At 35.4% G+C, this 21,833-nt stretch overlaps 1 protein-coding gene across 1 annotated transcript in view; it reads left to right on the forward strand.

Annotated features, from left to right (window-relative positions):
• The window catches only part of LOC125061939 (probable multidrug resistance-associated protein lethal(2)03659), a 45,870-nt gene that overhangs the window by 12,154 nt on the left and 11,883 nt on the right, over positions 1–21,833 (forward strand). The window contains exons 9-23 of the mRNA XM_047667572.1: positions 108–243; positions 2,285–2,365; positions 3,850–3,947; positions 4,351–4,507; positions 5,013–5,209; positions 5,797–5,879; positions 6,389–6,512; positions 7,289–7,438; positions 8,156–8,322; positions 9,797–9,976; positions 11,627–11,774; positions 12,857–13,007; positions 13,915–14,142; positions 17,507–17,670; positions 19,208–19,342. Of these exons, the coding sequence (XP_047523528.1) occupies positions 108–243; positions 2,285–2,365; positions 3,850–3,947; positions 4,351–4,507; positions 5,013–5,209; positions 5,797–5,879; positions 6,389–6,512; positions 7,289–7,438; positions 8,156–8,322; positions 9,797–9,976; positions 11,627–11,774; positions 12,857–13,007; positions 13,915–14,142; positions 17,507–17,670; positions 19,208–19,342 (2,199 nt within the window). The remainder of the gene's footprint in view (positions 1–107; positions 244–2,284; positions 2,366–3,849; positions 3,948–4,350; positions 4,508–5,012; positions 5,210–5,796; positions 5,880–6,388; positions 6,513–7,288; positions 7,439–8,155; positions 8,323–9,796; positions 9,977–11,626; positions 11,775–12,856; positions 13,008–13,914; positions 14,143–17,506; positions 17,671–19,207; positions 19,343–21,833) is intronic.

Below are 21,833 nucleotides of genomic sequence, written 5' to 3' on the forward strand. Positions count from 1 at the left end.
ACGGTCGAATTTCTGAAGACAAGCACGAATTATAAAAAATCCTATACTTGACGCTGGTTAATGCACAAATCGTGCCAAAGCCATAAAAAAAAACAATATTCCCACAGGTGGCTGAAATGATGGTAGCCATACAGAGAATAAATGATTTCCTCTTAAGTGAAGAATGTCATTTCCCACCCAAAGACCCATCAGATGTTACAAAACCCGAAATAAAAAAGCTCAAGAAACGCGTCACAATTTCAAGTAAGTGATACTGTTATTTCTATTTGATTTAAGTTTCGCCGTGGAGACGTTGTTATTATGAAATAAGAGTAGGTAGACTGTAGAGTCTACTTTTCAAAGTAAGCGAAATAGATTTGATTTTTTACTGTCATGCCACCAAAGACAATTAAAGTTGGTAACTACTTTTTTAAAAATCAAATCAGTGGCGCTACCACCTTTGGTGGGTCTGGGACTCAGATTTCTGTATCTGTTTCACGATAAATCAATCTAATAGGCAAGTAGGTGATCAGCCTGACACACGTTGACTTTTTACACGCTTTATATTAGCTTCACCTGTATGTATGTATGTATGTATGTAACCGACTCCTTCGGACTCGATTTTGACCCACTTTTAACGTACAGATTTAATTCAAACTTTGCGCACCTGTCAAAGATCGATGACAATGCAATAATCCGAAAAAAAAATGAAAAAATTTAACTAAAAAATAAATAATAGTTTTAAAAAATTAAAAAAAACGCTTTTAAAGCACATCAAACTAAAAAGTGAAAAATAATTCCTAATTTAGGCTGAAAATGGTAATAAACAAAAAATACTGGTATTATTGTGAAAAAGCGTGGGTTGCTCGATAGACGAAAAATATGGCACAGAGCGCTCCACGCTTTTTCACAATAATACCTACACATACCTAATCACAGGAATTATTTTTCACTTTTTAGTTTGATGTGCTTTAAAAGCGTGTTTTTTAGTTTTTTTTTAACTATTATTTATTAGTCTAGGCAAGTTGGTTTCGACACGATGTTTTTCGTTCATCATTTGAGCAAATGATAAATGCGTACATAGAAAGAAAGTACATTGTTGCGCAGCCGGATATCGAACCTACAGCCTTGAATGACTGTACACTCTTCTATTCACTGACTACTTGTTTACCCTTTGCCTTTACCAACCCATCTGGTTTTATAAAAAGATACTAATATACTTTACGCCTAAAATTTTACGGTCTAAATATTGCTCCATGTATTCATTTTTGATTATACGCAACTAGCCGTTTCGCGCCCGCTTTGCTGGACGAATTAAAATAAATTTTATGTTTCATTATTTTATTTTTTTTCATATTTTTATTATTCTTCTTTTTAACTTCCCGCTAAGAAAATTGAAATATTTCGAAAATCGATTTTTTAACAGATGTTGACGTTTAGAGGTTCTAGGAAGCCTCCCCGAATGTTTCCGCGGTGAAGTCCGTATGGATAAATTTTCATAAAAGTAAAACAGCAATAAAAAAACGAACCTTGGAATTTAATAAATTAATAGCCATAAACCATCTAGGAAAAATTTCGCATCGAATGGTGGTAGTTTCATGTCGATACGATCAGTGGTTTAGGCGTGATTGAGCCTCAAACGAAGACCATTTTCATTATATATTATACGCAATTACCGATTATTAACACTGAGATCTTAAATGTCCAAGGAAAATATTCATAATCGAGACTTACCGCTAAGTATGACTTTCATATGTCAAAAAGTAATGGTATCGACTCATTTTACCCTTTTACATATAACTCTTTAACTAGGGGCCTCATAGCCTAGCGGTCTTATTAAGTGGCAGCTAGGTGAGGGGTACCGGGTTCGATTCCCGGTTCGAGGGCAAGTTTTAATTGAATTTAAATTTGTTCTCGGCCTTTGGGAGGGTTGTGCGGTACCGGGCGAGTGCCTAAAACCGTACATGGAGGACATGGTCGAATTTCTAAGACAAAAAACACGAATTATAAAAATCTTATACTTGACGCTGGCTAATGCACAAACCGTGCCAGAGCCATTAAAAAAAAACTCATTAATTTATGGCGGCGCGTCACACGCAATTAAAGCGAACGGAGAAGAGCAGGAGAGTCCTTGCCACTTGGCAAGCGGATGAAGAGCAAGTGCATAACATAATAACATTAAATAAGAGCCAATATTTTACATTCTCTATTATCCGACTAAAAAGTTTTATTATTAGTACATAAAATTCAACGGAACTCGAAAAATGGCTTTACATAAGCTAGATATAGAACCTTCAATTTTCAGTGGATCCCATTAAGCCTCTTCGAAAACGACCACAAAAGAAACCTCGGCCAAGCACCTCCAAAGAGACCGAGAGGCCTAAAGGTAAACACTCATATATCCGATAAATATTAAGTTAGCCAATGTAATTTAGTATATTATAATAATACTAGCTGATCCGGCAAACGTCGTTTTGCCATGTTTATCACTTATTATAAAAAATAGGGGTTGATCGTAGAGGGGTGAAAACTAGGGGATGAGTTAGTTTTGGCATGCTGTATCATAAAAAAATAAAAACAAAAAGTTTTGTCGAAAAATTTAAAAAAAATAGGGGTGACAATTTAGGGGGATGAAAAATAGATGTTGTCCGATTCTCAGACTTACTGAATATGCACACAGAATTTCATGAGAATCTGTCGAGCCGTTTCGGAGGAGTTTAACCACAAACACCGCGACACGAGAACTTTATATATTAGATGTTAGCTTTTTATTTTAATTTCCGGAATACTCCACATTGATCTTTAAAAACGATAGTCCACACCCAAGAGTTAGTTAGTTTATAACCAACGTTAGTTTATAAACTCAAAAACAACATACGTATATTGTTAATTCTTTCAGCTAATTATATTCGAAAATTCCCCATTTTCACAATATTTGTTGTACGAGCTAAGGCTGATTTTGCTCACTCAGACTTTCTTAAGCACGGCGATTTCCTAAATCATCGGAGTTACGCCCTGAGAGTAAAGCGAGACGCAGGCACTCTCTTTCTCTTTTTAACTGTTGCTTTGCATACATTCGTTACATAGCAAATAACATTTCAGTATTTCGCTTATATTCTATTGTTTCACGCGAGTGGTTAATATAGAGTAAAACTAAAATCCTCTAATATTTAAAGCACCCCGATGACCCAGGAACCATACATAATGATAAGAACGAGTACGATATGAATTTATTTAAATGTTTGTTGTAGAAAAACGCTGACATCTTTCCATTGTCTCTAATTTATGTCGAAATAAATGCCCACAAAACTAGTTTTTAAATGGGAAAAGGGGACGTTTCATTTAAAAAAAATAAAAAAATAAAATATGTTTATTATGGAACATAAGATACATGTATCACTTATTCCACGTCATTAAATTTGAATTTATCGGCATCCCTACTCATCGGCAAAGAAGACAGAGGGTGTAGGCCGAGAGAAAAAGCCGGCGTAAAAAACTCTCGGTACTCTTTTAAAACAGCAAATCATCAAACAACACTTATTTAAAACAAATATCGCAAATTAATTAGAAGTAGCCTGTCTAGCACTAGTCCCAGGCCCTTTTATCAACTAGATAATCGTTGACTTTATAGTAAGCCTTTTTACACAGCTTTTCTTTAATACATTTCTTAAATTTATTGAAAGGCAGAGATAAAAGAGCCTCTGGGATTTTATTAAAGAAGAGTATCCCTTTCCCCAAAAAAGAATTACTAACTTTAGATAGTCTAGTACTAACTATTTCATAAGCACATTAAATTAATAATATTTTAAATTCATTTGCCTCTAGTGGCTTAAGGAAAGTACGAATGACGGATACAATATAACATTTCAGACATAGAAAAAGAGGAAGTTATTATTAAATTCGAAGACGCAAGTAGCAGGTGGATCAAATCTTCAGAAATCGACGATGTTTCTAATATATGTTTGTCTGTACGTATAGCCATAACCAACAGACCACACCACCATTCATTATTTTTGACCTGGACTTTTTGTGTATTGTTAAACGAAATTGTGTATCAACCACCGAACCGATCTTTAAACAAACTTTAAATTAAACAATTCGTCATCGCGGCTGTCGTGAATATCATTTGATTTCATGAAAGTCTTCGTATGAGAATATAAAATAATAAATAAATCAGTGGCACATTTTTAGTTCTAGGCCTCAGATTTCTGTATCTGTGTCATAATCTAAAGATGATTAAGATGATTTCAATGTAATAAGCAAGTAGGTAATCAGCAAGCCTGCGCCTAACACACGCCGCCTACTTTTGGTCTAGAGCAAGCCGATTTCCTCACGATGTTTTCCTTCATCGAAGTTAATCCCTGTTTTTAGATTTATTCTCGAACTTTGAACATAGTGATAGGCGCTGTGGGCTCTGGCAAGTCCACCTTATTGCATATGATGCTGAACGAGCTGCCCTGCTGCAGTGGCTCCATGACTGTATCGGGAACTGTCAGTTACGCCTGTCAGGATCCCTGGCTTTTTGTAGGTATGGCTATAAAAACAACAGAAGATAAGGTTTTTGTTTGATAACCGATAGAGAAAGGTAGAGATGCAGTCGACAACTCTCCACTGTATAATCCTCAGCTGAGTTTCATCATCGGACGTCGAGGCAGATAAGAATACCACCCGTATCACCTCGACGTCCGTAGTTCCACAACTGAGCGTTTTTAATGCAGTTTTTGTCGCGGATATGGAACCAGCTGTCCACTGAATTTCCGAATTTATTTCTGAACCAATTCGTCTTAGTGTTCTTGAAGAAAACAGCGTACCAATTCTTAAAAGGATGGCAATGCACTTGCGAACCCTCTGGCAATGTTTGTGTCTATGGGCGACGGTATCGCTTAACATCAGATGATTCTCTGCCCGTTTGTCCCCTGTTACATTAAAAGGACAATACGAGAAGGTACAAGGACGAGAAGGTAGTCCTGCCATCCAATAGAAACTATCATTATTTAAAATAAAACAAACACAAGATGTTTCACAATTTTCAGGATCGGTTCGCCAAAATATTCTATTCGGGCAGCCATTCATAAAAGCCCGGTATATGGAGATATGCAAGGTTTGTGCCCTGGAGAGGGATATTTCATTATTCCCGCACGGGGACAAAACTATTGTTGGGGAGCGCGGGGTCTCGTTAAGTGGAGGTCAAAGGGCTCGGATAAATTTGGCCCGGGCTATATATAAAGAGGTAAGTATTTGTATCCGGAAGTCAAATTCAAAATCATTTATTCAATAGGTAACACAATGTACGTAAGGTACACAATAAACGTCAAAAAATAAATATATATTAAATGCTTCTAATTTTACATTTACTGCCAGTTCTCAAATCAAGGGCGTTGAACGGAAGAAAAGAACCGGCAATAAACTCTCCGCCACTCTTTTCAATCTCGTACTCTGAAATCTAATACTACGAGTTTAAAATGGGCAGATAAATGTATGTGCACGCACGAAAAAGCATGAGTTATTGTCCCGTTAGGCTTATTGTACGCTTGCGCCGCATCTATCTCTCTTCCACTCGAACACTTAAGTATCGATCATTTCGTCAATGTTTTGTTATGATGTTGTCACGTTAAACTATCGTCCGTAAACCGACTTTACAGATATAACTATTTTTTCTTGAGAACAATTGGCACTTCTTTACTAGGTCGATGCTGTCTTGGTTAAATAATTTCAGATTTTATACATGATTTCTTTTAGAATCTTTTCCACGCCGAAATACGTACATAATCGTACAATCTTTTTGAAGTTAGGAGATATAATTTGTCTTCTTTATAGGCCGATATTTATTTATTGGATGACCCCCTATCGGCTGTGGATACACAAGTTGCGAGACATATATTTGAAAGCTGTATCAAAAGGTGATATACATTTAAAAATTAGATAATTAAATGTGACTTCAACCTTAGCTCAAGCGACTACACGTTGTATATGTTGTAATATCAATTCCCAAAATTCAGTCAAAATAGGCTGATCACATAGAGAAAATTCTCTAAAAAATTCTGATATCAGAAAAATATTTTGTTTCACTTACTCAGTGTCCTATTTCCCTAGATGTGGAAGAACACAGTAGTGCTCAGATTCCGGATCCTCAGTTTTATCTCTCTAACTATCCGGATCTCTTTGCCTGAAACTTATTTGTTAAGCTTATTTTAATGAATAAAAAATTAAATTGACTTTAAATATCTGTCATACATATATACATATCCCAGAGGGCATACATGAATTGGAAGCCTAAATACATTATCATACTCAAATATTCCAACAATTTCACCAGTTTCAAACTGATAACCAGTTTTATTGAAGACCATTAAAATATAAACACCACCGTTCGTAAAGACCATGCATTTTATGATCTATACAATTGTAGATACCTTTCAAACAAAACAGTAGTATTGGTAACACATCAACTGCAGTTCATAAAGCAAGCGAATCGTATTGTAATAATGGACGGTGGAAGTATTCTTGCGGAGGGTGAATTTGACGACCTCAATGTTAGTATTCAAAATCTGAATTCTTTAGGTTAAAATTGCAAGAAAGCTGCTTTATTTTTTTAATAAAAGGATTGATTGGAAGAGGCATAAGAAACTCACGTATGTCAAAAATATATTGGACACAGTAAGCAGTTTCGATTCAGTCTCAATCATATCAAAAGTAATTTATTCAAGTACACTTATGAACTTGAACATATAAAAAAACTGCGTGCGTACAAAGTACACATGTCAGAAGTGAAACTTCCTTGGCAAACTAATTTTTAAGTCATATTCATATTTAAACAACTTAGAGACTTAGAGGGAGGGAAAAAGGAAGATATGTTAGGAATTTAATTTTCATTAAAATATTAAAAATGTCGAAAATTAATACAAATAACAAATTTCGTAGATAATAAAAACAAGTGGCATTTTAATTTACAATTCGTCATTTGAGATTTCAATAAATTATTTTGCATAAAATATAAAATACTAATATTTCATAAATTCTCTTTACGATAATTTTAAAAATATAAATTCTATAAGGTAATTCGCCCTTCTCACTCTCTCTCAATCGGTCTCAATCTCTCCCTCCCTTTTCTTCGACAAAAACGCCTAAAGAAGTTTCACTTCATTAAAATATCCGCATTATGTCGCTTAGGATAGCGCAGTACTTTGTTAATGTAGAAGTCCGGATCGGATCGGAAGTTACAGAGTATATCGTCTCACTTTGGCAACGTTTTATATCAAAATCATTCATTCGTGAGAGTGTTCGCGATGTCAGACTAACTGTATTCCAGGATCAAGAGCTAGAGATAATCCAGCTGATGCAGGAGAAAGTCCGCGAAGTTAAGGAAGAGGATTTGATGTCGTCCGTTCAGAGTACAGGCAGTTTCTTAAGCGCTAAGAGATCTCATTGGTCCTACTGGTCGCTCATGTTCGAATCTGCCGTAAGTGTCAATCTTCTCGGATACCCTACGCCAAAGACTATTTACAATAACGGTACTTGCCTTGTACAATTTTACGATGAAAATATTATCTTTATTATTATTATCTGCTACTTTTAATGGTCCAGTGAATAGGCTGTCTCGCTCTTACAAATTGATTACTAGCATTGATGAAAATATAGATATATTTTACAATAGTCTTCCAATACCGTAACTTAAAAAGTCAAAACTCATTTAATCATTTAGGTAACACAATATACACTTATGAATGTGAAAAAAGAAATATACATTAAATGCTTCTAATTTTCATTTACTGCCAGTTCTCAAATCGAGGGCTTAGAACCGAAGAGAAGAACTGCCAATAAACTCTCCGGCACTCTTTTTAATCGCCAAGTTTTTGTTTTACACAATGTTTGTAAGGAGCTGCAACCATTACACCATGTTCCACATGCCAGCTTAAGTAATAAATAATAATAAAATAAAACAAAGATTTGTCCTCTATCAGCGGGAGGCATGGTGAAATTTATCATGCTTTAATAAGGTTTAAGTTTTCATTTGTTTAACTTTTTCCCTTGCTAGGTTCCTTATGTTCTCATATAATTGATTTGTGTAATGCTATATTTTCTTCAAAACATATTGCATTTGACATTCGGGAGTTATACTTAGCGATATTTTAACGCGTTGACAATGACAAAGTCAATCAACTTACCTGAGTTTTAGGATCAGAAGCCAGAAGTGGAAGTTCAGACGATAGGACGAGTGCATGGCTCAATATATAAGGAATACTTCTTGGCAGATGCTGCCTGCCCTTACTTCTTCTTAGTGACTCTGATGTTCATTTTAGCACAATTCTTCGCGAGTGCTAGTGACTACTGGATTGGTAAATGGTGTGTTTCAAGTACTAAATTTGAAAACCGTACCTATAATACTTGGCTTGCGATTTCTGTATCTGTTCTTAATAAATTTATAGACAAGTAAGCGATCAGCTTTCTGTTCTAGATACATGTCGCTTTTGGGTGTTTTCATAATATAATGTTTCCCAGCGCCTACGAAACAATTCCCTTTGACAATAAAATTATGTTCTTTATTTTGTAATCATTTAGGTATGTTAGTTACAATTAAAAATTAACAATTTAAATAATTCATTCAGACCTTTTAAATTCCCCTGGCGTAATTTACAAATATTTAAACTTCTGCGTTGAAAAGTTTTATAAAAATGTCTTTATTTCGTTACATCGTTTCACATCAGCCCTGCGATTCTGTAACTTACTTCACGAACTCACACAGCGGTTTTCGCATCGGCGGTCGCTCTCAAATCAGTCGTGAAGCAGTCATTTTATGATTTGGCATTCTGATAAACAATAAACTACAAGCTCCCACCTTTTTGTGCGAAAACCGCTGTGTTCGAAAAGTGAGTTACAGATCATATCAATCGCAGGGCAGGCCTTATTAATAAAAGAATTAAGCTGTTGGCTATAATCGTGTGCTGTTCAACGCTGAGCCGGCTGAACACCAGAGCAACCATAGCATCTTTTTATCTACTCATGATTGCTGGTACCCTGTAATATTCAGTAGCTATTTTTATTTCTATCTAGTTCTTACAATATATATAGCCATGTCGAAATCTTGGGACCGCGCAGTACATTCAACAAGTCAAAGACTTCATGAACATCACTACTGTGAGAGTCTTATATGATGCGCTTGTGAGGAGTCATATGGAGCATAATTCAGCGATTTGGGCTCCATATGAAATTAAGTATAAGGTGATGTTGGAGCGGGTACAAAACAAATTTTTAAGATACATTTATCTTAAGATGTACGGTGTGTACCCTTTTTACCCACTCATGTATCCGACATTATTTATTCTTGGTTCTGTGGGCTACAACGAGCTAAGAGTACGCCGAGAATTCGCGCTTGTGATGTACTTCATAAAATTGTTACATGGCAAGGATAATTCGGCTTTACTTCAGTACATTAGCTTTAATGTACCTGATGGGTACGTCAGAAAGCGACATCGTCCACCGTTACTCCATGTGCCCACGGCTAGGACTAACCTTCTGAAAAGGGCACATATGATTCGGTGTATTGGTTTAGTTAATGAACTTCATAGGTTAACGGACCTTTTTCATTCTCCGTTGAGTGAACTGGCAAAACTTTTATTATTTGTTAGTGCCTATACCTAGTGGTTAGTTAATTTTTTTTATTATGTAATTTTGTTTTTCCTCATTGAATTTGTATGTTTGCTTTTCTTGTTTCGTCTGTAAGCTTTTGTTCACTCTTGTCAATTTGGGGTCGCCTGTTAGGGCAGGAGTGTTGTTATAAACAAATAAACATTAAAGTCTGGATCGCAATCTCTTGCAGGAGCAATGCAGAAGATCACTTGACGGGTGACGCCACAATGGATAACTTGTTGTGGTCCCAGTATGGGCTGATGAGAAAGGATTTCGTCATCATATTCGGAGTTATTACTATTGCAACAGTAGCCGTGGCTCTCATTAGAGCTTTCTTATTCTTTACGCTTTGTATGAGGTCATCCATAAGGTATGTATTAAGAGTGATCTGAATATCTGTATTTGCGTGTTGTTCCCACAAGAATGTAAGTGCGTTATCCTGTTTCACCATGCCTCCTGCTGATAGAGGACAAATCTTTGCTTTGATTTTATTTTATTTTTATTAATCACTACATGATGTCATGTGGAACATTTTTTTTGTGTTTAAAATATTTATTAACTCCAAAATTGCTATATTTATTTTTTTAATATTATAAAAAATGTCTAATCATGTTAAGCTAAAGTTGCAAGCCTATTAAGAAAGTAAATTTATCTTCCTCGCAAAACAAAAAATTAAATAATACTTTCGATTATTTATTTGTTTGATGTTATTTTATTGTTAATTATTGCGAGCAGTGTTGGCCTAGTAGCTTCAGTGTGTGATACTCACCACAGGTCGTAGGTTCGATCGCCGGCTGTGCACCAACGGACTTTCTGTCGATGTGCGCATTTAATATTCGCTTGAACGGTGAAGGAAAACATCGTGAGGAAACCGACATGTCTTGTTTGTCAAAAAGTCGACGGCGTGTGTCAGGAACTGGAAGCTGATCACCTACTTGCCAATTAGATTTACAAATGATCCTGAAACAGATACAGAAATCTGAGATCCGAGATCTTAGAGCGAGTCTTTCCTCGGTGAGGTCGACAATCGTCTTCACGTTTCAAAACTGATATTATATATAGCAGCAGATAGCAGACTCGGCCAAGCGTTGCTGTGGATAAGGTTTTTGTTATATTACATAGTAGTAAACTATTCAAGGGAAACGGTAGGGGACCACCATGCTTTTCGGGTGATTATGCCATAAATTATAGCTTATGTGAAACTTTGGTACTTCCAACACAGCGCCGTCTGTTAGAATTGTGACTGTCAAATAATAAACAAATAATTTGCAATAAAATATTGTGGGTATAAATTAAGATGTAAGCCTATAGATCAAACTGCACACGGTGTGCAAATTTGATCGAAATCGGTTAAGTAGTTTAGGAGTCCATAGCGGACAAACAATGTGACGCGTAATTTATATATCTATATATATAAAAATAAAACCCGTTTTCCGTTGTCACGACATAACATGAAAACGGCTTGACGGATTTGTCTGATTTTTTTTTTGTTGTGTTTGTAATTGTCAGGAGAAGGTTCTTATAAAAGAAAAAAAGAAAAAAATTGCACAGAAAATTAGAAAATTTAAGTAGAAAACTTAACCACCATACAATTCGAACTTTTTGATGTAACCTTATGGCGTTTGACATAGCATTGACAGAATGCGTGCGTCGTCAAAGAGGATGTAAGAAAAATGAATATCGTTTAAAATAAATGCTTCGATCGGAGTTATTATATTGATAATATAATAATATGCGAGCCAGAAAAACAAACAAAGAATGTTGTATAACGAATTACATAACGCATTAGAATAATAATCACTTTGTTTCTGAAATATTTTTTAATTAATTATACCAATTTGAAATCAATATTCATAGTTAAGACAGGACAACGTCTGTCGGGTCCGCTAGTATTAAGATAAAGTTTAACAACGCTAAGTTGAAACTATTAACTTAGCAATAGTTGAAAATATATACGTGGTATAGGAAATTCCACACTCAAAAAGATAAAGAGATCCACACGAATCAATGAATATTTCAGACTCCACGATCAAATGTTCGAATGCATTTCTCTATCACCAATGAGTTTCTTTCACGCGAATCCTTCTGGACGGATTCTGAATAGATTCAGCAAAGACATGGGGTCGGTCGACGAGCTTCTACCTCAGGCTATGCTCGATTGTTTCCAAGTAAATTCACTTTATTAAAAGTAGTCTAAGTATAGCGACCAACAGATCCAGCAAATACCCTTGCCTCATCAGTAATTCTTCTATTCTATTTAGCTTCAAAATCTCGAAAGATATATGCTCGGAAAACTGCAATTAACATTTGCAGTAGTCCTTACTGTTTGGAATGGAAACGTATCATGTAATGTTGAGCCTAATCTCAGAACAGTCTAGTGGTTAGTACCCCTGACTGCGAATCCATGGGTCCCGGGTTCGATCCCCGGCTGAGACAAACATAGATGTGATGAGCATTTGGTGTTGTGTTTAGTTCTTGGGTGTTTAAATATGTATTTATATATGTTAGGTCTATCTATGTATAATATGTATGTATATCCATTGCCTAGTACCCATATTACAAGCTTCACCAGCTTAGCATGGGACTAGGTAAAAAAAAAGATAGACAGACAGACAGACATAAGATTTATTACAATCAAAAACACACACACATAACAACACAAAATCACAGTACTTAAAGAAAAAAATTAAAATAAAACATCAAAAACAATAAAAAATTAAAACTAAAATTAAAAATTCCCTTTTGCCATTCAGTTCGCTTCCAGTGTGCAATGTGTGTGTACTGTGGTTGCAATTGGCCCAGGCTCAGCATTATGCTGAGGAGCAAAAAGTTCCACAGCGCTGGTCATTCTGCCAGAGACCACAGCAGCTAGTTTGCGCCTCTAATAAAATAAAATAAATAATAATAATACCAAGTAGAAAAATAATAATAATAATATTAAAGTTAGAAGTGTGAGTAAATTGTGTGTAACGGTGTATAATAAATAAAATAAAATAAAAAGTTAAAAATAAGAATAATTGTAAATAAGTAGATATTTTTTGTCTTATGGGTGGATAAAAACTAAATTTCGTGGGACTTGGGGACTTAGGGATAGTGCACCTGTATCTGCCCAATATATGCTGATTAAATGACCAGTCTCACTTGACCATAGAATTGGCTAATTGACACAAACGGAACCATATTTTTCATTCTATTTTCTTCAATACACCAACCTGTAGATAGATGCTGTGTCATGTTTAAATAATTTCAGATTATGTTGAACTTAGTTGGCGTGATATTTGTAATTTTGGTTACTGAAGTGACTCTACTGATACCTATTGCAACCGCTTTGATCTTATTTTACATTTTTCGATTGATTTATATTCGAACTACTGGTGCTATTAAGCGGCTGGAAGGAATAAGTAAGTTTTACTTTATACACACTATTATTTAATTTTGTGGAGAAAAGTGCTGTTCTTTCTCCGACCTAAAGCGGGATCCTCGATTAGTTAAACCACTGACTGGGTAGAAAGCAACAGTGGCTGGGTTGTATCCATAGTGGAAAAGTTATCTCAGTGATGGTAGCCAATATGTCTCCAAACAATTCAAAAGCTATCCTCGTAAGTCGACTACTAAAGATTACAGCCTTGCGATTATGTAACTCACTTTTCGACTTCACAGCGGCGGTCACGCTCAAATCAGTCGTAAAGCAGTCATTTTATGATTTGGCATTCTGATAAGGAGAAATTTATGGTAGTTTGGATTGGACTGATTTGAGCGCGACCGCCGCTGCGAGAACCGCTGTGAGAGTTCGAAAAGTGAGTTACAGAATCGCAAGGCTGTAGATATTCAACAAATAAAATGACGTAAAAATTATCGTCTATTTTATAATTTGAAACAAGTTTGCGTTTGTTGTTAATAAAAAATAATAAAAATTTGATCTTTTTTGTTTAACTTTTACCATTTCAAAGAAATTGTAAAAAAAGCATTTTTTTTCATTTATTGCGGAGTTGTAGACACGAAAACACGTTGATTTTGTCTCATTAAAATGACAATATGTATATCAAAAATGCAAAGTTGAGTGCCGCATTTGAGACTTAAAAGTATATTTGACTGGACACCAATTATAGATAGTATTATTTGCTTACAGCAATTTACGAACAAGCATTAAACAGAATTGTTGTTCATAAATATAATAAATAACTAAAGGTTAATAAGTACTTTTGTTTTCTAATCCCGCATATATTTTCTTATTTTAATCCCGATTAATAGTCACATTTGCCTTCGCCATTAACTCTTATTTTATAATTCTATTAAAATACTTTCCAGCACGAAGTCCGGTCTTCAGTCACGTGAACGCCACGATTCACGGACTGCCCACCATCAGGTCATTCGGAGCTGAATTGCTCCTCTCCAAGGAGTTCGACAGACACCAGGACCTACATAGCTCCGCCTGGTACCTCTTCATCACTTGCAGCCGCGCGTTTGGCTATTTTCTGGACATCATCTGTTTGCTGTTTATCATTTGTGTCACCTTCAGCTGTTTGATGAAAAGTGGTACGTTTTTCGGTCTATTTTTATTTGTATTATTATATATTTATACACAATTAATAAATGTAATAACTTTTTCAATTTTTGATATAATATTCATAATTCGTCAGTAATCTTATATATATCTATATATATAAAAGAAAGTCGTGTTTGTTACAACACTTATAACTCGAGAACGGCTGGACCGATTGCCATGGTTTTTGATTTGTTGGAATTGTTTCCGTCCCGAATAGCAGAATAAGCAATAAAATATCGGATAAGTTATCGAATAACAATAAATAAATTAATTAATTTTACGAATGCAAAAACGTTATGGTGCCATCTGTTGACAAAACTACGCAGGTGAATGAGGAGATGCATAACCATGCTTTGATCCTGATCAAAAGATGTTGGATATCAGAAAGTGCTTAACATGCAGTATCGCCATATTGACGCTAGAGAGAAGATGCCTAATGTGTAAAACTGCCATTCTTCTTTCGCAATGGCAAGCAATAAAACATTTCTGTATTTGCAAAAGAGTTGTATTAATGTAATAACATTAATGAAATCCTAAAATAAGTTAAATTAAAGTAACAACGATATTATAAGGTTGTAGGGCGGAACGAAGTTAGCCAGGTCAGCTAGTATGTATATATAAAAGAAAGTCGTGTTTGTTACAACACTTATAACTCGAGAACGGCTGGACCGATTGCCATGGTTTTTGATTTGTTGGATTTGTTTCCGTCCCGAATAGCAGAATAAAAACAGTGAAAACTCGATATGTGTAATGAATACTTAATCATTTCAATAGATGCTGATTTGTTTATTACATGTCAAACATTTGTTGTCCAATCCTCTCAAATAGTGTAACAACTATTTTTTTTTGGAGCTTATGAGCCTGGTTGCTGAGACTATGATTATTCTATGACTGTCTATGATTTTTCTTTATTTTTTTTAATATTTTTATTCTCATTCTGTTTGTATGTTTTCCTCATCATTCATCATAATAAAATACTTTTTTTGTTTCTATCTATATAAATATTAGGTCCTTACATATGAAATTGGCGTTTTGTATGGGAGGAACAAAAAGTCGAATATTTTTAAATATAATATATTTAATTAATCAAAGTATGAACCATTGTTTTCTATGCACTTTCGCCATCTCATCGCCATTTCATTGATCCCTTTACTAAAAAAACCAGTCGGACGGAAATCAATAAAATCTGTGAAGGCGATTTGGACTGCCCCATCAGAGTTAATTTTTTTCCCTTGCAAGAAGTTGTCCAAATTTCGAAAAAAAATGGTAATCTGTTGGAGCAAGGTCCGGGGAGTACGGAGGATGTCTTAGACATTCCAATTCAAGCTCTTCTAATTTGGTAGCCGTCTGTTGTGCAGTGTGTGGTCTAGCGTTGTCGTGAAGTAGCAGTGGCGTAGAGCGATTGACCAGCCTAGGTTGTTTAGCCGCTAGCTTTTCCATCATGGTTTGCAATTGCTGACAATAGACATCATCACGTAATAGTCTGGCCAGATTTGAGAAAACTGCAATGAACAATACCGGCACTAGTCCACCAAACGCTTACAAGTAACTTTTTTGGGGTTAATTTTCGCTTGGGGCAGGATTTGGCTGGCTGGCCAGGATCCAACCATTGTGCTGAGCGCTTCCGATTATCGTAAAGAATCCATTTTTCATCACAGGTAATGATTCGGTTTAAAATACCTTCATTATTGTGCCGGTTCAGTAATGTAACGCAGCAGTCGACGCGCTTTTGCCGGTTTGCTTCAGTCAATTCGTGAGGTACCCATCTTTCAAGCTTTTTAATCTTCCCAATTTGCTTCAAGTAAATTAAAACAGTTTTATCACTAACACAGCAGCCTGCAGCTAACTCGGACGTGGTTTGCGATGGATCCGGTTCCACAATAGCCTTCAATACTTCATTATCAACTTGGGTCTCAGGCCGTCCACGGGGCTTGTTCTGCAGGTCGAAATTTCCAGAACGAAAACGTTGGAACCAAAAACGAACTGTGTTTTCTTTTGCAACATGACCGCCATACACATCATTCACCCTTCGAGTCGTTTCCGCAGCACTAGTGCCACGGCGGAACTCGTACTCGTAAATAATGCAATACTTTAAGTTTTCCATTTTGTAAAATGAGTGACGCAAACAGAAAAAAACAGAAGAAAAAAACAAATGAATGACGGTCATCGAAGCACAAATACATGAGTAAATAGCTGTACATATTTTGATTTGGAATTCTTAACCAAAGAGGAGATATTTGAGGTCAAAGTAGACAAAACGTAAAACGCCAATTTCATATGTAAGGACCTAATATATTACTTTGTATCATTGTTTTACGTTCATCAAAGCCTTAATTAGTTCAGCTAAAAAGTAACACGACATTCATTGACTGTTAGGCGGTACGAAGTTCGCCGGGTCAGCTAGTTAATGATAAAGCGAAATAAAATGTTTTGATTAATTATGATAATGTTTGCACATAACATAAATACATCCCTCCAGGCTTGTACCCACAAAAGGCTGTGGTACTACTCCATCAGCCAACATCTTTTATTATTAGACCATTATCTTGGGCGCAGATTGCAGCTGTTTCTTCAACCATTTTTAAAGACATATAGGTCAGCTGTGCCTGACCAATGTCGTAGATTTTTGGATTTTTAAAATATGCCGGCTTCCGCTGTTTGTCTTTAAATACTTAAATATCCATCAAACCACTGTGATTCGAACACACGGCCTGAAGGTTGAACGCTTAGTCCACTAGATCAATACTGTTAACAGATATGTTAGTTAAATAAATTTATACCTATTTAAGAAAAATTTTTTGGTGATTTTTGAAGTGAAACTTCTTATCGCATGAGGGTAAAATTTTAACGGATGAAACGCAATAATATAAGCCTCACGAACATGTGCAGCGTTATTGTCGAAGAAAGGGAGAGAGCGATTGTAAGAGAGTGAGAAGGGCGAATTACCTTAAAATTAAAATTTCGTAAAGAGAATTTATGTAATATTAGTATTTTATATTAATTGCAAAAAATAATTTAATGAAATCTCAAATGACGAATTGTAAATTAAAAGGCCACGTGTTTTTACTATCGAAGAAATAAATTTAAAAAAAAAATAGTAATTTGTATTAATTTTTGACGCTTAATATTTTAAAGACAATTAAATTCATTTAATTCCTAACATATTTTCCTTATTTAACTTGTAACATATTACCTCTAAGTCTCGAAAATCTAAAATTTTAGATTTGTATAATACTTAAGAATAAGTTGCCAAAGAAGTTTCACTTCTGACATGTGTACTTTGTCCGCACGCAGTTTTTGTATTGCATGATGCATATATCAGCTCAAACAGAAAGATATCCAATAAAATTTCAGATTTAGATGGCAGTATCGTGGGTTTGATAATAACCCAATCCATATCTCTGACCGGCATCTTCCAATGGGGGATGCGGCAGTCCGCCGAAATGGAGAACCAAATGACTAGCGTTGAACGTGTGTTGGAGTACACGGCGTTGCCCAAGGAATCTACTGTTATGGGGGTAAACAATTTTGGATATTCCACTATGTAGGGGGTGCCTAGCGGAGGAAACGGAATCTCACTTCACCCTGGATTGCGGGAGAGTCAATGACGGGAAGACGCTTATGCAATCTTTAAAAAATCTCTTAGAATGGCTTTCTTAACTCTCATCTATAATGAACTGGCTATGCTCTTTTTCACCTAAATTAATTCGTACAACCACGTTCTATAGTTTAAAGCTTTTGGTAAATAGGCTTTTTTATGCAAAACAAATAAAAACATCAATAAAAATTACCAAAATAAATTAAATATTAAATTGCCAAAATGTACTTACCAACTTCTTCATGTAAACCGTGTCTATTGTTCTCCGCGGCTGGCGGGGGCGAGGCGTACGCGCCAGTGTGACCAGATTTAGTAGATTTCTACTTTTTTGGTAGATTTTGAGGTACTGTCAACAGAATTTAGTATGTAAAAATTATTTGGTATATTTTAGTAGAATTCACGCTTTTCAGTTATTCTAGTACTTTTTTTGGCATATCGAATAAAAGCGAGGTATTCCTCTTTCATCGATTGGATTATAACTATTTAATGTTCATGCTTTTCGTTACCATTCGTGCCGTGAGCATAGAGTGTGATGTGGGAATTCCTTTATTAAGAATTTATATAATCGAGTTTAAAATGAAACATAAATATACACAAGGATATCGCAATGAATAGGAGCAAGATCTCTTATTTAAAGTTGGTTATGTAAATCTACAAAATTTTACGTTATTTTTCAAAGTGATCAGACCCTTATTCATAAAATTGAAACAGACATACAAAACATGATGAGTTCCATTTTGAGCTGCTTTATGAAGATAAATTATATAAAAACTACTCCGCTTCAGTCAATAGATCTGACAGAAGTATGTTCAAGTTATTGGACTCAAAATTGCTTTATGAGATTGTTACCCAACATAAAGACGAAAAATCTTTACTTTAAGTATCATTTTATACATTTTTGTTTAATTATATTTTTATTAAGAATTTAATTTAAAAAAAAACTTGGTTTCTTTTAAATTAAATTCTTATTTTTACTATTCTATCGTTTTATCAAGAAAAAATTCATGTTTTACGTTGTAACACGAAAGCAAAAACATATAATAGATTTTCTCGTTCCTTTCGGTAGAATTCAGTAGTTTTTAACCTCCACAAGCAGTAGATTCGTCAATTAAAATCTGGTCACACTGGTACGCGCATTCCACAGCGCGCGCGCTCCTTCAATTAGTACGGCTCACGATATCATACGGGACACACGTACAACTCGCTGCCGACGCCGCGGTGTATATTTACGCAAAATATATACATTCAACGATCACACAAGTATTATTATTTATATAGTGATTATATACAACAACACGAACCCTATAGTTTATTGCCAGTTCTTCTCTTCCATTCTACGCCCTTGATTTAAGAACTGGATCATATACATTTCTTTTTTTTTGACGATCATAAGTGCACATTGTGTTACCTATATGATTTTATTTTTGAATTTTGATAATAACTGTATGATATTTCAGCCTTCCAATGAGGAGCCACCCGAAGGTTGGCCGACGGAAGGAGCCATTGCCTTCGACGAGCTCAGTCTGAAGTACAGCCCGGAGGGGAGTTATGTGCTACAGAACTTGCAGTTCAATATTAAGCCTCGGGAAAAGGTAAACCTTTTATTACATTAGTACATATATTCGTTTCATATTTGTTCGAAATACATTATATTAATTTTTATAATATTGATGAGGGTGATGCCAAATATTTACGCACGGCCGATCGACACATTTTTTGAGTCATTGTTGAGCTTCTTTCGGGTTACGTGTTCTCGTGCATCTAGCATTTTTTATTTGGATAATACATATATACTTTTTGTTAATTATAGTTGATTAGTTACGTCCACTATTTAGAATTTTATAGTGAGTGTTTAGTGCGTGGTTAAGAACTTTTGTGAGACAAGGTATCAATCATCATCAGTCTAACCTCTTTTTGTGCCCATACTAAAACTAATCCCAAATCCTTACGGCTGATAATATTGTGTGCCTATCTTCCTGTAAGGAGACTATGTACTATGTACTCAGGACTTATTATTTTAATATGAATTGTGTATCGACGGCCACCGAACCGTTGTTTGAGGTACAATATTGTTTAAATAAAAGAATACTACTAAATACTATATTTCTTGTAAATATGTTTAGTAAAACAGAAAAATAATGAAAGAAGTGCGAGAGTTGATAACCTCTTGTTTAAATTAAAATAAAGTAATTCTAAGTAACATTAGAAGAAGCATTTGATGTATATTTCTTTTTTGACGTTCATAAGTGTACATTGTGTTAACTAAACGAATAAATGGTTTTTTGACTTTTGATATACAAAGCATTCGTTGTATGAGCAGTGTTGGCCCAGTGGCTTCAGCGTGCGACTCTCATTCCTGAGGTCGTAAGTTCGATCCCCGGCAGTCGGCACCAATGGATTCAACTTGAAAGTCAAGTAGAACCGTACTAAAGCAAGTAGCGTTTACATGTTTCAACTAAAGTACTATCCTAAAGCACTCTGCTAAACACTAAGATAATGTAAATCGGCCTTAAGAGAAGACTTATCGTGGGAACAGGTGAAGTGAGAGTTAAGGCTGTTTATATCTATTGCTGAAGAAATAACATTCTGTGCCGATCTGCCAATCCCCAAGGTTTTGAGGAACTTCCAGATTTTTGAGGTGTCGCCATTGGATACTGAGTCGTGGATATGTTGCCTTTGAGCATCACGACAGCGAGTATTACAACGATTGCGAACTACTTTATATTTTTCGCGCTCCGCATCAGATTTAGCAGTTCTCATTTTAGCTATGGCTCTGTTTTTTTTGTGAATCAATCTTTTTATCTCATCAGAGAGCCAGGGAGCAGGTAAATGTTTACGTTTAACACGTCCCAATGGGGCGTGCTTATCATAGAGGTTTGTGATGGAAGATGTGAACAACTCAACTTTGTCGTCGAGGTAAGCTAAGTCGTACAGACCACTCCAGTCAATTTTGGATGCATCACTGAGCAGGCTATCATGGTCGATTCCACCAAAGCTGCGACGCATAACTACCGTGGGCTTCTGTTTGGGTGGCTTCGCTTTAAAGGAGAGATAGAGAAGGTCATGGTCAGAGACTGATTAAGAGTTCTGACCGCCCTAGGCTATTTATCAGGATGCACCCCCGCCAGGTGACAGGTGTATTACGTTTTGACTTTGTTTACTAGTGTAAAAATTTTAGCATGGTTCATACTATCTATAAAAATTTACAGATCTGCAAGCGAAACAAACGCTGTCCTTTCATTTGCACGACTTGTAACCATTTTTAGCTGACCGTACACAAAAGCCAAGCACCTCACAAATTATACGACCAATATCATGACAGGCTACCAAGTTGGAAACCAAATCAAATTCGTATTTGGCCACATTACTCCTATTGGCTTAGTTTCTATGGACAACTTAGTTGTTGTGGCTAATAACCATAGACGTGGTCATCTAGTGTGTGATGTTGCTTCGACTTTAAGTTATTTTTAAAATATTTACACTTCTGTTGCTGTCTTTAAAAAAGACGAGAGGTATCAAAAAAGTGAAACATTTTGTCAACTGTTAAAACAATTAAGTAACAAATTATTATTAGCTTATACAAAAGGCATTTTTCTTGCTTTGGCGTTATCAAAATTTTCCACAATTTTTCCAAATTTAATAGCTTGTAAAAAGTCATTTTTTACAACTTTTTACTCTTTTAAGTGCTGAAAAAGACCTTTCGCCGCTGCAGTTGGTCGCTCATTGTCAAAAAAATCTTAATATTATCTCCATACGGGAGCATATCTGATATATTAAAACTTTTTATTAACTGCAGTTTGGGGTTCTGGCAGAAATATAGGCCTTGGTGTCAGATTTTAAAAACTGTGCCAAATGGACGCATTCTTCTGCAAAGGTTTCTCCTAAATCATTTAGTTAGTTGTTTTAACTCCTTTGCTTTGCTTCTAATAAATCCACTGTTGTCTAGTTCATACAGTTACCTTAAGAAACAAAACGTTGTGTTTACTGTATTATAATTTTTGTACGTGGTCACTTCGCATCTCTTCATTGCCTCTGATTCAAAATTTTTAAACTCTTTTTCGTCACGCAACGTATTAAGATAAG

The sequence above is a fragment of the Pieris napi genome, chromosome 24 (genome assembly GCF_905475465.1).
Source record: "Pieris napi chromosome 24, ilPieNapi1.2, whole genome shotgun sequence".
Taxonomy (NCBI): domain Eukaryota; kingdom Metazoa; phylum Arthropoda; class Insecta; order Lepidoptera; family Pieridae; genus Pieris; species Pieris napi.